Source organism: Oncorhynchus nerka, linkage group LG2 (assembly GCF_034236695.1).
Source record: "Oncorhynchus nerka isolate Pitt River linkage group LG2, Oner_Uvic_2.0, whole genome shotgun sequence".
NCBI lineage: Eukaryota > Metazoa > Chordata > Actinopteri > Salmoniformes > Salmonidae > Oncorhynchus > Oncorhynchus nerka.
The window spans coordinates 26,654,906-26,669,296 of NC_088397.1; the positions used below are offsets into that span (position 1 = coordinate 26,654,906).

The following is a 14,391-nucleotide window of genomic DNA, read 5'->3' on the forward strand; positions in this document are numbered from 1 at the left end:
CAAGAAATTTATGTAGTGGTTTAAAAACGAGTTTTAATGACTCCAACCTAAGTGTATGTAAACTTCCGACTTCAACTGTATATTACTATATGGATGTCTTACTATAAGTCTTACTATATGGATGTCTTATTATAAGTCTTACTATAAGCATGTCTTACTATAAGTCTTACAATATGCATGTCTTACTATAAGTCTTACAATATGGATGTCTTACTATAAGTCTTACTATAAGTCTTACAATATGGATGTCTTACTATAAGTCTTACAATATGGATGTCTTACTATAAGTCTTACTATAAGTCTTACAATATGGATGTCTTACTATAAGTCTTACTATATGGATGTCTTACTATATGGATGTCTTACTATAAGTCTTACAATATGGATGTCTTACTATAAGTCTTACTATAAATCTTACAATATGGATGTCTTACTATAAGTCTTACAACATGGATGTCTTACTATAAGTCTTACAATATGGATGTCTTACTATAAGTCTTACTATGAGTCTTACAATATGGATGTCTTACTATATGGATGTCTTACTATATGGATGTCTTACTATAAGTCTTACAACATGGATGTCTTACTATAAGTCTTACACTATGGATGTCTTACTATACATCTTACAATATGGATGTCTTACTATAAGTCTTATTATATGAATGTCTTACTATAAGTCTTACAATATGGATGCCTTACTATAAGTCTTACTATAAGTCTTACTATATGGATGTCTTACTATATGGATGTCTTACTATAAGTCTTACTATAAGTCTTACAATATGGATGTCTTACTATAAGTCTTACTATATGGATGTCTTACTATAAGTCTTACTATACATCTTACAATATGGATGCCTTACTATATGGATGTCTTACTATAAGTCTTACAACATGGATGTCTTACTATAAGTCTTACTATAAGTCTTACAATATGGATGTCTTACTATAAGTCTTACTATAAGTCTTACAACATGGATGTCTTACTATAAGTCTTACAATATGGATGTCTTACTATATGGATGTCTTACTATAAGTCTTACTATATGGATGTCTTACTATATGGATGTCTTACTATAAGTCTTACAATATGGATGTCTTACTATATGAATGTCTTACTATATGGATGTCTTACTATAAGTCTTACTATATGGATGTCTTACTATATGGATGTCTTACTATATGGATGTCTTACTATAAGTCTTACAATATGGATGTCTTACTATAAGTCTTACTATATGGATGTCTTACTATAAGTCTTACTATACATCTTACAATATGGATGCCTTACTATATGGATGTCTTACTATAAGTCTTACAACATGGATGTCTTACTATAAGTCTTACTATAAGTCTTACAATATGGATGTCTTACTATAAGTCTTACAATATGGATGTCTTACTATAAGTCTTACTATAAGTCTTACAACATGGATGTCTTACTATAAGTCTTACAATATGGATGTCTTACTATATGGATGTCTTACTATAAGTCTTACTATATGGATGTCTTACTATATGGATGTCTTACTATAAGTCTTACAATATGGATGTCTTACTATATGAATGTCTTACTATATGGATGTCTTACTATAAGTCTTACTATATGGATGTCTTACTATAAGTCTTACTATATGGATGTCTTACTATAAGTCTTACAATATGGATGTCTTACTATAAGTCTTACTATATGGATGTCTTACTATAAGTCTTACTATATGGATGTCTTACTATAAGTCTTACTATATGGATGTCTTACTATAAGTCTTACTATGAGTCTTACAATATGGATGTCTTACTATATGGATGTCTTACTATATGGATGTCTTACTACAAGTCTTACAATATGGATGTCTTACTATAAGTCTTACAATATGGATGTCTTACTATAAGTCTTACTATATGGATGTCTTACTATAAGTCTTACTATACATCTTACAATATGGATGCCTTACTATATGGATGTCTTACTATAAGTCTTACAACATGGATGTCTTACTATAAGTCTTACTATAAGTCTTACAATATGGATGTCTTACTATAAGTCTTACTATAAGTCTTACAACATGGATGTCTTACTATAAGTCTTACAATATGGATGTCTTACTATATGGATGTCTTACTATAAGTCTTACTATATGGATGTCTTACTATAAGTCTTACTATATGGATGTCTTACTATATGGATGTCTTACTATAAGTCTTACAATATGGATGTCTTACTATATGAATGTCTTACTATAAGTCTTACTATAAGTCTTACTATATGGATGTCTTACTATAAGTCTTACTATAAGTCTTACAATATGGATGTCTTACTATAAGTCTTACAATATGGATGTCTTACTATAAGTCTTACTATACATCTTACAATATGGATGCCTTACTATATGGATGTCTTACTATAAGTCTTACAACATGGATGTCTTACTATAAGTCTTACTATAAGTCTTACTATATGGATGTCTTACTATAAGTCTTACAATATGGATGTCTTACTATAAGTCTTACTATATGGATGTCTTACTATAAGTCTTACTATATGGATGTCTTACTATAAGTCTTACTATGAGTCTTACAATATGGATGTCTTACTATATGGATGTCTTACTATATGGATGTCTTACTATAAGTCTTACAACATGGATGTCTTACTATAAGTCTTACAATATGGATGTCTTACTATACATCTTACAATATGGATGTCTTACTATAAGTCTTATTATATGAATGTCTTACTATAAGTCTTACAATAAGGATGTCTTACTATAAGTCTTACTATATGAATGTCTTACTATAAGTCTTACAATATGGATGCCTTACTATAAGTCTTACTATATGGATGTCTTACTATATGGATGTCTTACTATATGGATGTCTTACTATAAGTCTTACTATAAGTCTTACAATATGGATGTCTTACTATAAGTCTTACAATATGGATGTCTTACTATAAGTCTTACTATATGGATGTCTTACTATAAGTCTTACAATATGGATGTCTTACTATAAGTCTTACTATATGGATGTCTTACTATAAGTCTTACTATACATCTTACAATATGGATGCCTTACTATATGGATGTCTTACTATAAGTCTTACAACATGGATGTCTTACTATATGTCTTACAATATGGATGTCTTACTATAAGTCTTACAATATGGATGTCTTACTATAAGTCTTACTATAAGTCTTACAACATGGATGTCTTACTATAAGTCTTACAATATGGATGTCTTACTATAAGTCTTACAATATGGATGTCTTACTATAAGTCTTACAATATGGATGTCTTACAACATGGATGTCTTACTATAAGTCTTACTATAAGTCTTACAATATGGATGTCTTACTATATGGATGTCTTACTACAGTGGCAAGAAAAACTATGTGAACCCCTTGGAATTACCATGATTTCGGCATAAATTGGTGATTAAATTGGATCTGATCTTCATCTAAGACAACAATAGACAAACATAGTGTGCTTAAACTAGTAACTCACAAATGTAGCATTTTTCTATGTTGTCTATATTGAATATATCATTTAAACATTCACAGTGTAGGTTGGAAAAAGTATGTGAACCCGTAGGCTAATGTCCTCATCTGAAAGATAATTGGAGTCAGGAGTCAGCTAACCTGGAGTCCATTCAATGAGACGAGATTGGAGATAGCGCTGCCTTGCCCTATAAAAAAACACTCACAAAATTTAAGTTTGCTATTCACAAGAAGCATTGCCTCAAACAAAAGAGATCTCAGAAGACCTAAGATTAAGAATTGTTGACTTGCATAAAGCTGGAAAGGGTTCCAAAAGTATCTCTAAAAACAGTCTCTAAATGTTCACCAGTCCACGGTAAGACAAATTATCTATAAATGGAGAAAGTTCAGCACTGTTGCTACTCTCCCTAGGAGTGGCCATCCTGCAAAGATGACTGCATGAGCACAGCATGTTCAATGAGGTTAAGAAGAATCCTAGAGTATCAGCTAAAGACTTACATTAATCTCTGGAACATGCTACCATTTCTGACAAGTCTACAATATGTAAAACAATAAACAAGAATGATGTTCATGGGAGGACACCACAGAAGAAGCCACTGCTGTCCAAAAATAAAATTGCTGCACATCTGAAGTTCGCAAAAGAGCACCTGGATGTTCCACAGCGCTTCTGGCAAAATATTCTGTGGACAGCTCAAACTACAGTTGAGTTGTTTGGAAGGAACACACAACTCTATGAGTGGAGAGAAAAAGGCACAGCACACCAACATCAAAACCTCATCCCAACTGTAAAGTATGGTGGAGGGAGCATCATGGTTTGGGCTGCTTTGCTGCCTCGGGGCCTGGACAGCTTGCTATCATCAACGGAAAAATGAATTCCCAAGTTTATATAGACATTTTGCAGGAGAATGTTAGGCTATTTGTCTGCCAATTGAAGCGCAACAGAAGTTGGGTGATGTAACAGGACAATGACACAAAACACAGAAGTAAATCAACAACAGAATGGCTTCAACAGAAGAAAATACGTCTTCTGGAATGGCCCAGTCAGAGTCCTGACCTCAACCCGATTGAGATGCTGTGACATGACCTCATGAAAGAAGTTCACACCAGACGTCCCAAGAATATTGCAGAACTGGAACAGTTTTGTAAAGAGGAATGGTCCAAAATCCCTCTTAACCGTTGTGCAGGTCTGATCCGAAACTTGGGTTGAGGTTATTGCTGCCAAAGGAGGGTCAACCAGTTATTAAATCCAAGGGTTCACATACCTTTCGCACCCTGGACCTGTGAATGTTTACACAGTGTGTTCAATAAAGACATGAACACGTATAATTGTTTGTGTGTTATTAGTTTAAGCAGAAGGTTTGTCTATTGTTGTGACCTACATGAAGATCAGATCAAATTGTATGACCAATGCAGAAGTCCAGGTTTTGCTTATTCAAAAGGGTTCACATACTTTTTCTTGACACTGTATGGACATCTCCCTATATGGACATATCCCTATATGGACATCTCCCTATATGGACATCTCCCTATATGGACATCTCCCTATATGGACATCTCCCTATATGGACATCTCCCTATATGGACATCTTATAAAAGCACAAGTCCCATCTTCTGACTTCTGTCTGTTCTATGTACTGTTGTCCTGAACAGGGTCAGTCAGACTGCATCTGGATAGAAACACTAAAAGAGGCCTCCTGGGTAACGCAGTGGTCTAAGGCACTGCTTCGCAGTGCTAGCTGTGCCACCAGAGATTCTGGGTTCGAGCCCAGGCTCTGTCGCAGCCGGCTGCGACCGGGAGGCCCATGGGGCGGCGCACAATTGGCCCAGCGTCGTCCGGGTTAGGGAGGGTTTGGCCGGCAGGGATATCCTTGTCTCACTGTGCACTAGTGACTCCTGCGGCGGGCCAGGTGCAGTGCACGCTGACCAGGTCGCCAGGTGTACGGTGTTTCCTCCGACACATTGGTGCAATCTATTAAAAAATATAGGTATAAAATATTTACCTTCGTGGCTATCACATATAAAACATGAGTTCATTTGAAAAAGCAAAACTTAACAAAGCTTTTTAATCATCATTATGTTATTTCTGATATATGCAATACTACCAAGATCTTGTTCATTAGGTTGTCCACTGCATGGTAACCAAGATGGAATTGAAAGCAGACAATTTCACAAGACAAGTACTGCAGGGCCATCTAGTGGCTATTGAACAACACACTAGCTCAAGCAGCGTGCAGGAGAGGAACTAACCAAGGAGCCTACTATAGCACAAACCAGGCTCCTTACCACATGAATGACACATTTCAAACCTCCATATATACTACAGAGGCCTTAATATAGAAAATCTGTATTACTCTCAAATCAAACTACCTATATAACTGTACATCAAATCAACCCCGATACCCTACCCATAGTCAAAACTAATGGTTAGTGTGAATATCAAATCAACCCCTATACCCTACCCATAGTCACAACTAATGGTTAGTGTGAATATCAAATCAACCCCTATACCCTACCCCTAGACACTACTAATGGTTAGTGTGAATACCAAAACAACCCATATACCCTACCCCTAGACACTACTAATGGTTAGTGTGAATACCAAAACAACCCATATACCCTACCCCTAGACACTACTAATGGTTAGTGTGAATACCAAAACAACCCATATACCCTACCCATTGTCACTATTACCCTGCTCCTAGACATTACATTTGAAACCCTACTTCTTCAAAGAGTATCTTAAATAATCCCACAGCACCCTTCCTCGTACCACCTCTCCCCCCTCCCCCCAAAGTGCCTAACACTCGCATTTGACCCCCCTACGGTATTGATGACTAAGATATGTGGTTGTCTTAAGATGAATGCACTAACTGTAAGTTGCACTGGATAAAAGTGTCTTCTAAATGACAACAATTAAAACATGTTCATGTCTAAAAGAGAAAGACAAAGTAACACTGAATGAAAAAGGTGCCCCACGCTACTGCAACACCACAACCAGGACAGTTTCCAGACAAAAAATATATATATAATAAATTAAATACAAAACAATGACAAAACTGTTTTTTTCTCAAGGCGGGGGGGGGCTTTGGCTCCTTCAGTTGTGAGGCCAGTGTGTTAGAGTTGAAGCCGTCCAATAAATAACCATGTTTCACTCTAACTCTGTGACTTGGCCCAAGACTTTAATCCGCTGAAGCAGTTGAGCATTAAACCCTATTCACAACTAAAACCAGCCCCAGCTCTTCAACACGGCCGTAAATCCAGGGATACTATGTGGAGCGGCTTTTACGCACCAGGGAGCCTCTCCATCACAGGTAATGGCTGCCGTAAATAACACGCCACTGCAGGAACATAAACCCACTATCACAGGGCTGGTGCCAAGTTAGAGCTGGACCAAACCCAAATGAGTTCCTTCACCATGACTAGTTAGACCGGAGTTGAACAACTGAACATGAGTTTGAGTAATCGCTTTAGAAAGTTTAGTGACCTTTTTGGAAACTAGACCTTTTCTCTTTCAGAAGAGATGGGGTTTCTATCATAAAAATTAGCCAACTCTAACATAAACAGGTTTAAACAAAAACATCTAATCAGAAAATTAAAGGTAAATTGCGGTATTTTGATCGAATATTTAAGGGAGTCAAGGAGTTACAAGCAATTGACAAAACATATTGTACTGGACTTATTGCAACTTATATGACTTGACATCAAAAATGTGTCGACCGATTGTTCAAATACCCACACTAATTGCCTAAAGATGTTTACTGTATGTTAAAATCACCTCTATATGCAAAGGTCCAATTTGCCTCAAACACAACTGCAAATGACACTGTTCAGTGATTTGGCCTGGGTTCCTACAATTGTCCATTGTCCCTGCCTTTTGTTCACCACATCTACTTAAAAACACCCCAGGCACAACAACCATGCAATAAAAAATAAAATAAAATAATCAGCCCCAAATGGCACCCTATTCCCTACATACTACTCGATAATCTCTCTAAGGGCCCTGGTCAAAAGTAGTGCACTACATAGGGAATAGGGTGCAAGTTGGAACGCTCCACCTACGTCTGCATACTAAGCCTTGCCAAGAGCTTCGACAACAACACACTTATAACAGCATACATTATATTAAAGGCAGTCTTCTGCTTTTGTTCAATGTATAATTTCTGCCATTTAACAAGGCCCAGATCCGTTAAATCCAACTTTAACATATCTTTATGTTGCCAGAAAATCCTAGCGAGACATTACAGTATTTCACAGCTGAAGTATTTACTGTCCACAGACTTTATATGCGTATGGCAATTGGCCTTGCCCAGTGATACCAAGCCTGATAATTGAAAGCATACTCTAACGTGCTAAAACCAACCACGAACATTAAGCTGCAGCTAGACTAGACGACATTCAGTATTGTCAAAAAGAGGATCAACTCGATGTGAGGAAAACTGTTCAGGCAATGAGTAGAAAAACTAGCATAAGCAATCTTTCTAAAGCAATATTTACTTTGATGTCTCAAGTGACAAACAAAAGGATTATACCTCTGATTATGATTAGCTTGCATGGCAGTAACCTGTCTGCACGGATGTTCTTCCCTCTCTGTCCAGTAGATGGCCTTCTCTTCCCAAAAAAAACCATAAAAAACAATGTGTCTCAGAGTAGGAGTGCTGATCTAGGATCAAGTCCTCCTTGTCCATATGATCGTATTCATTATGATCTAAAAGGGAAAACTGATCCTAGAACAATAATGAATCGGTTACTTTTGTCACATTTAATGTCTCCTTTACTCTTATCAGGCATATAACCTGTCAGATGAGATGCATTATGGTCCTGCTGACTCCTCAAGGTTTGGAGAGTGGCTCTGCCTAGGGATTGTAGCTGGGTATTCAGGATTAACTTTGAACTCAATGGGATTATCATGCTATTACCTGGGAAGGTAGGGCGGGGAAATAATCAAGGCCAGTGATTTCATCCAAATATTACTACAGCATTGTTCGGTGAAGAGTGAAACATTGGACTACCTAGTCAGTTGCACAACTGAATACATTCAACCAAACTGTGTCTTCCGCATTTAACCCAACCCCTGTGAAACAAGGCCCGGGATATGGAGCTGGGTGTATAAATACGATCCATCATTATCAAAATATATACATATGGTATAAACATAGAATCCTAACTTCAAATCATGTCTCTGTCATAATATACAGCATATGTAACTGGGCTTGATTGCTCCATGCTACAGTAAAATTGCACAGTCCTAGCATGGCTGTGTAATTCTACAGCATTGTGTTGTCATTTATTCATAAGGGACAGACAGACAGGGTTCTCAGTAGTGAATTACTGGACCTTCCGTAACCCCCTGATACCCCTCCATGATCCGGAGGAGATTTTAAATTAATTAGAGACGACTGCGTCTCTCAAGGCCACATTGTGCGCCAGCTGCAGTCTCTGCAATGTTATCAGTGAATGTGTGTGTGTGTGTGTATGTGTGTGTGTGTGTGTGTGTGTGTGTGTGTGTGTGTGTGTGTGTGTGTGTGTGTGTGTGTGTGTGTGTGTGTGTGTGTGTGTGTGTGTGTGTGTGTGTGAGGGTAGTGTGTGTGTGTGTGCCCCTCTCTCACTCAATAATCTCTTCATTACACAGTGCACCTCAGTATGAGGCTGGGAGGCTCTCGCTGCATCAAAGGTCTGGAGAATATCTCCTTGGCCCAGTACTGCAACACAAACATCAGGGACACAAAGCCCCGTGCAGTTTCCTCCTCCTTCATCAATAATACATGCAGTTTACTGTCTGCCTGCCAGGCTGGCAGTATATTGACCAGCCTGGATTCTGCTGGAAGAAGTGTAACAAGGGGATTTGTCTGACTGGCAAACTGTAGGCTAAACAATGTGTGTTCACTACAATACAGAATACAGGTATTTACATGCTATTATGACAACAACAACAACCAAATGCTTTAAAAAGTAGCATGTCATGTAGCATGTCATCATGTAGCATGTCATGTCGCATGTCATCATGTAGCAGATCATGTAGCATGTCATGTAGCATGTCATGTAGCATGTCATCATGTAGCATGTCATGTAGCATGTCATCATGTAGCATGTCATGTCGCATGTCATCATGTAGCAGATCATGTAGCATGTCATGTAGCATGTCATGTAGCATGTCATCATGTAGCATGTCATGTCGCATGTCATCATGTAGCAGATCATGTAGCATGTCATGTAGCATGCCATGTAGCATGTTTGCCTGAAGTGCCTTTAACCTCTTAGCCTAATTGCACTGAAATAATACATTTTCTAAATAACAATTTAATTTCAGGTAGGTTCTTAGTAGTAGCTCTGCCCTTGGTACATTGAGCAGAGAACAATTACCATAAAATCCATATTTAAATTGCAATATCAAATATGATTATATTCTTGAACATGGCCATTTGCTAAAATAATACTTATCTTCAAAATACAGAGGATGGTGTAAACTGAACCTCATGCTATTCCCTAGAAATCACTGCCCCACAGGTCCCTAGGGAGTCCATAAATTCAATTATCATGCAGGGCAAACCATTACGTTAGAGCCTGGCTATTGCTCTCACGTAGGCAGCCACTCCGGATGTACAGTATACACAAACCCCGGGATATGGTAAACCGTATGAGTGGCCCATTTATCATTGCCAAGGGACCCACACCCTGTCCATCCACACAGAGAAAGAGAAAGAGAGAGATAGAAAGAAAAAGAGAGCGCGCAGAAACGTAAGCACACACACACCCCAACCCCCCCCACCCCCCCACCCCACCACACGTGCTCCGTCCAGAGACTGCTGGCTCTGTGGAGATGCGATTTAAGCTTGGCTGTCACCCATCTCAATGACTGAAACCACTATGGGAGAGAGGGATCCCAGTGATGCTCCCCATAGTGGTTTCGCACATTGAGATGGGTGACGAGGGGTGACAGCCATCACTGGGATCCCTCTCTCCCGGCACATGGCTGATAAGCCCCAATCTGTAGAGACAGCACCTGAGTTCCCAGCGGTCCCCTCGGTCCCCAGTCCCTCACCAGTGACAAAGATCCTCCAAACAGCTGTCAAAGGCATCTCCATGCTGTCTCCACACAGACCTCAGTCCACCACACAGACTTCAACCATAGACATACAAGGAATATACTATAGAATGGAAGTAGGCTATTACACTAGCACAATTCTAGAATATAAGTAATGCTATTTCTATTGCTTCAACTCACTATGCAATCCCTTTCTCTCTTTTCCCACTAATGGAGAGCTTATAGCTAGAATGCATAGGCACACTTTCTTGGTTCATCATCCATTTGGCCTACTGCACTGTGTGTTTGTCCAGATCTCTTTTAAGACTCCGATTTGTAACAGTTTATCTGTTTAAGTGCATTTCCCCCCATGAATTAACCACTGGTGCATTTGGATCCTTTGCAGTAAATGAGACTGCTGAATAGCCTCGAATGCGATGCTGATGAGAGAATGTTTCAATCCCTTTCGCTTGAGTTTCATTCAAGCGTGAGCGAATCGCATGCAGTAATCAAGGAAGGAGAAATAAAGTGTGTGTGTGTGTGTGTGTGTGTGTGTGTGTGTGTGTGTGTGTAGACTTGCACGTGTGTGAATGTGTCTGTGCATGCAAGCTGTACGCATCTACACTTCATGATGGGTCTATTAAGCTGTGATACCATGGTGTGCCTCAAAAAAAAAATGTGTTTCACACAAAGTGCAGCGTTTATTTTCCCACGTTGTTTAGACCGCTTCCAGTGGTCATAATCTCAGCCGCAGCACCTAGCGACCTCAGAAGCCACATTTTTTTTTTTTTTACTTCTCTCTCTCTCTCCCCCCTCTCCCTCCCCCTCTCGCTCTCTCCCGCCCTCCCCAGCCAGCCAGCCAAGCCCAAATACTCCTCTCTCTCTCTCTGGGCTGGCTTCGATGTGAAGAATTCCAGAATTCTGAATTCCAGGGGAAACCCACAGCAGCGACTGGTACTGAATGAGAGGGTTTGACTGGAGAAAGACAGGCCACGCTTGTTGGAGTGACTGGGCCTGTGTTCTGCCTTCTCTGAGCCTAAACAAGACCAGTTACCAGAGCTCATCATCAAATACCTTGTGGGGGATCCAGTGTTTTTCTTCCTGGCTGAGTTTGAACGGAAGGTGGCTGGGTGGGGCTGGCTGATTAAACACCCTGCAGGGCTTAAGATAATGTTTAAGCAGTACACAGCACTTTCAAGGCCTGGCAGGTATGGCTATAACAACATCTCCTTATAACCAATAAACCAATGCATATAAGTCATGTCTATCATATAGGGACTCAGTATCTTAACCACAATTCTCATTTAGAAGACCAGGGGCCATATCTATCAAGTGTCTCTGAGTAGGAGTGCTGATTTGAATAGGGTTACATGGACAGGGTGAGAAACTGATCCTAGATCACCACTCCTACTCTGAGACACTTGATACATATGTATTGCTTTTTTACAAACTCCTGCAGTTTAAGTTCTGACAACAAACGTTAAATGCCCAATGAAGAATGATACAGAAGTCTAAGGCCCATGTCATTGGCAGTTGCCATGGTTTTGCGCAACTGTACCCCCCAATTTAAAACACTAGCTAAAGTTAAGACTTGTTACTCAGAAGTATTAACATTGAGTGGTTTTTTTACCAAATCAAAACCCTACCTCCCTCCCTCCACAGAGAAGAGAGCATAACTAGTTAAAGAGGAGGGTCAGAGATGCACACTTCAAAGTCTACAGCATTTAATCTGTCGTCTTCTGGAGGCTGTGTGTGTGTCTGTGTTGGTATCTGTATATCATTACTTGTCTGTGTGTGTGAGGAGGTTACTCTCACCTTGCCATCACATTAACAATTATCTCCCTGATGCAGCCCTCTTGTTTGATTTCTATTAAAGACCCTAAAGACCATGCCTGAGCTCCCAGAGGAGAGGAGCATCTCCCAGGCATGTGTGTGTGAGAGGAGGGATAATCCCAATTTCAAAATGGAGCTCAGAGAGACACACACACACCCCACATTCTTCTTTTACCACTCCCTTCCCCTCCTCCTGTCTGGCATAGATAACTCATCCCTCCTCCACCCCCCTTTCCTCACAAACACACCCGGAGTTGTAATTAGCATGGCATCCACTCTCATGACTCGAAGAAGCAGTAGTCAGAGAAAGCCTCGCACAGCCAGGCAGTAGATATTTCCCTCCTAGCTCTTCACTAAGGTCAGAGGCTAATCAGTCTCTTAGTCTGACTGACTACAGGACGAGGTGCTGACACACAGAGTTTCCCAGTGGAGCCTGAGATAAGAGCTATGTGGGAACGTCCTTCTCTTGTGCTGGGACTGTATGGGATTTGCTACAGTGAGCCCCAACAGCGAGAGGCTGCACTGTGTTATGACACATGTGACTCTGATTGCATGGTCACCTCTGACCTTGCAGACAGCTACAGCCTCAGGAACCGCAATGAAATCAATACACCGGGTAGGTCGTTCTTCAAGTCTTTTCCAAAGACTCCACGGGGTGCTTCCAGGAAGCATTTCTCTTACCATCGACGTCGTCATTTAGCGCATGTTTTTATCCAGAGCAACTTACAGCAATAAGTGCATACATTTTCATACTGGTCCCATGTGGGAATCAAACCCACAACCCTGGCAGTGCAAGCACCATGCTCTACCAACTGAGCCATGCAGGACCATTTATACAAAGAAGGCTATGTACAGTATGCGGCCATTGTCATGATGCGTATGCTTGCCACTCTATACAGTATATAGTGTTGTTCATATCCATGTCTGTTCTACTGTGTTTTAATGTTACAAGCCCAGGCTGTTAACTCGGTATTCTCAGGAGGACTTCTAAAATGCTGGAACTCGAGACCACTACCACCACGAAAAAGCATTGTAGATGTGGTGATCCTAGAGTATGTAAATCTCAAGTCTGCTTTAGGATTGCTGCCATAGCGCTCTTTTATGAAGCTATTTGGGGCTTTACTGCGGTTCTAAACAGCTGAGTCCAAGGCCTGGCTGTCGCTCTAGAGACCGTGGTCAGCTGGTATCTGCTCTGTCACACTGTCAGTCCACTCACTGCGAACCCTACCTCACGCCCTCTGCGTCAGCACGACTGGCTCCCTGGTCTGCTTTCCCCTTGTTATACAACCACTGTGTGTGTCTGTGTGTGCGTGTGTGTTTAAGCCCTACATTTGACGTCATCCCTGAAATCTGCAGCACTAATGAGCCATAATATGGGTTGATAATACCATGGCGATGGGAGCAAGACCTAGAATTGCCACCCGGAATAGTGCTGCAAGACCCAACGTAAATATATGTTTTTGGTTGAGGAAAGTTAGCAGTGCAGTGACCTTGGTCGATGACCGAGCAGGACTGGTATGCCTACAACTGTGGGCTGTGGGTTTAAGACTGATAATGTGTGTGTGTGTGGTGTGTCTGTGTGTAAGACAGAGCATCAACAGTACCATTGTTCCTTCGCTTTTGCTTCGTGCGACTTCCCTCTGCAGGCGAGCCACGGCCAGTTTCTCCCTAGAGAGAGAGAGAGAGAGAGAGAGAGAGAGAGAGAGAGAGAGAGAGAGAGAGAGAGAGAACAAGAAACAAGTGAATAGCTGATCGTTTTTCATTGGGACACCTCTCTCTGTCAGTGCTCCACACACTGTGTTCTGCCAAACAACTAGCTAACAGCACTGTGGTTTACCAACACGTCAACAAACAACAAACAGAAAGGGTATAGGGGACAGCAACTAGGCACTACACACTAAACAGAGACACACTAGCCTACGCCTTGACAAAAATTGCGCACAAAAAGCACGAAAAGCATTTCACTTTGACAACCATAAACATCCACTCAGTTATAGAGATACAGTGTCTAGCGTTCTATTTCTATGAAAACTGTAG

General features: G+C 40.3%; 1 protein-coding gene across 1 annotated transcript in view; it reads right to left on the reverse strand.

Moving 5' to 3' along the window:
- LOC115133142 (nck-associated protein 5-like) overlaps nt 1-14,391 on the reverse strand; it is a 175,146-nt gene that overhangs the window by 85,128 nt on the left and 75,627 nt on the right. The window contains 1 exon segment of the mRNA XM_029666077.2: nt 13,959-14,022. Coding sequence (XP_029521937.2) covers nt 13,959-14,022 — 64 coding nt within the window.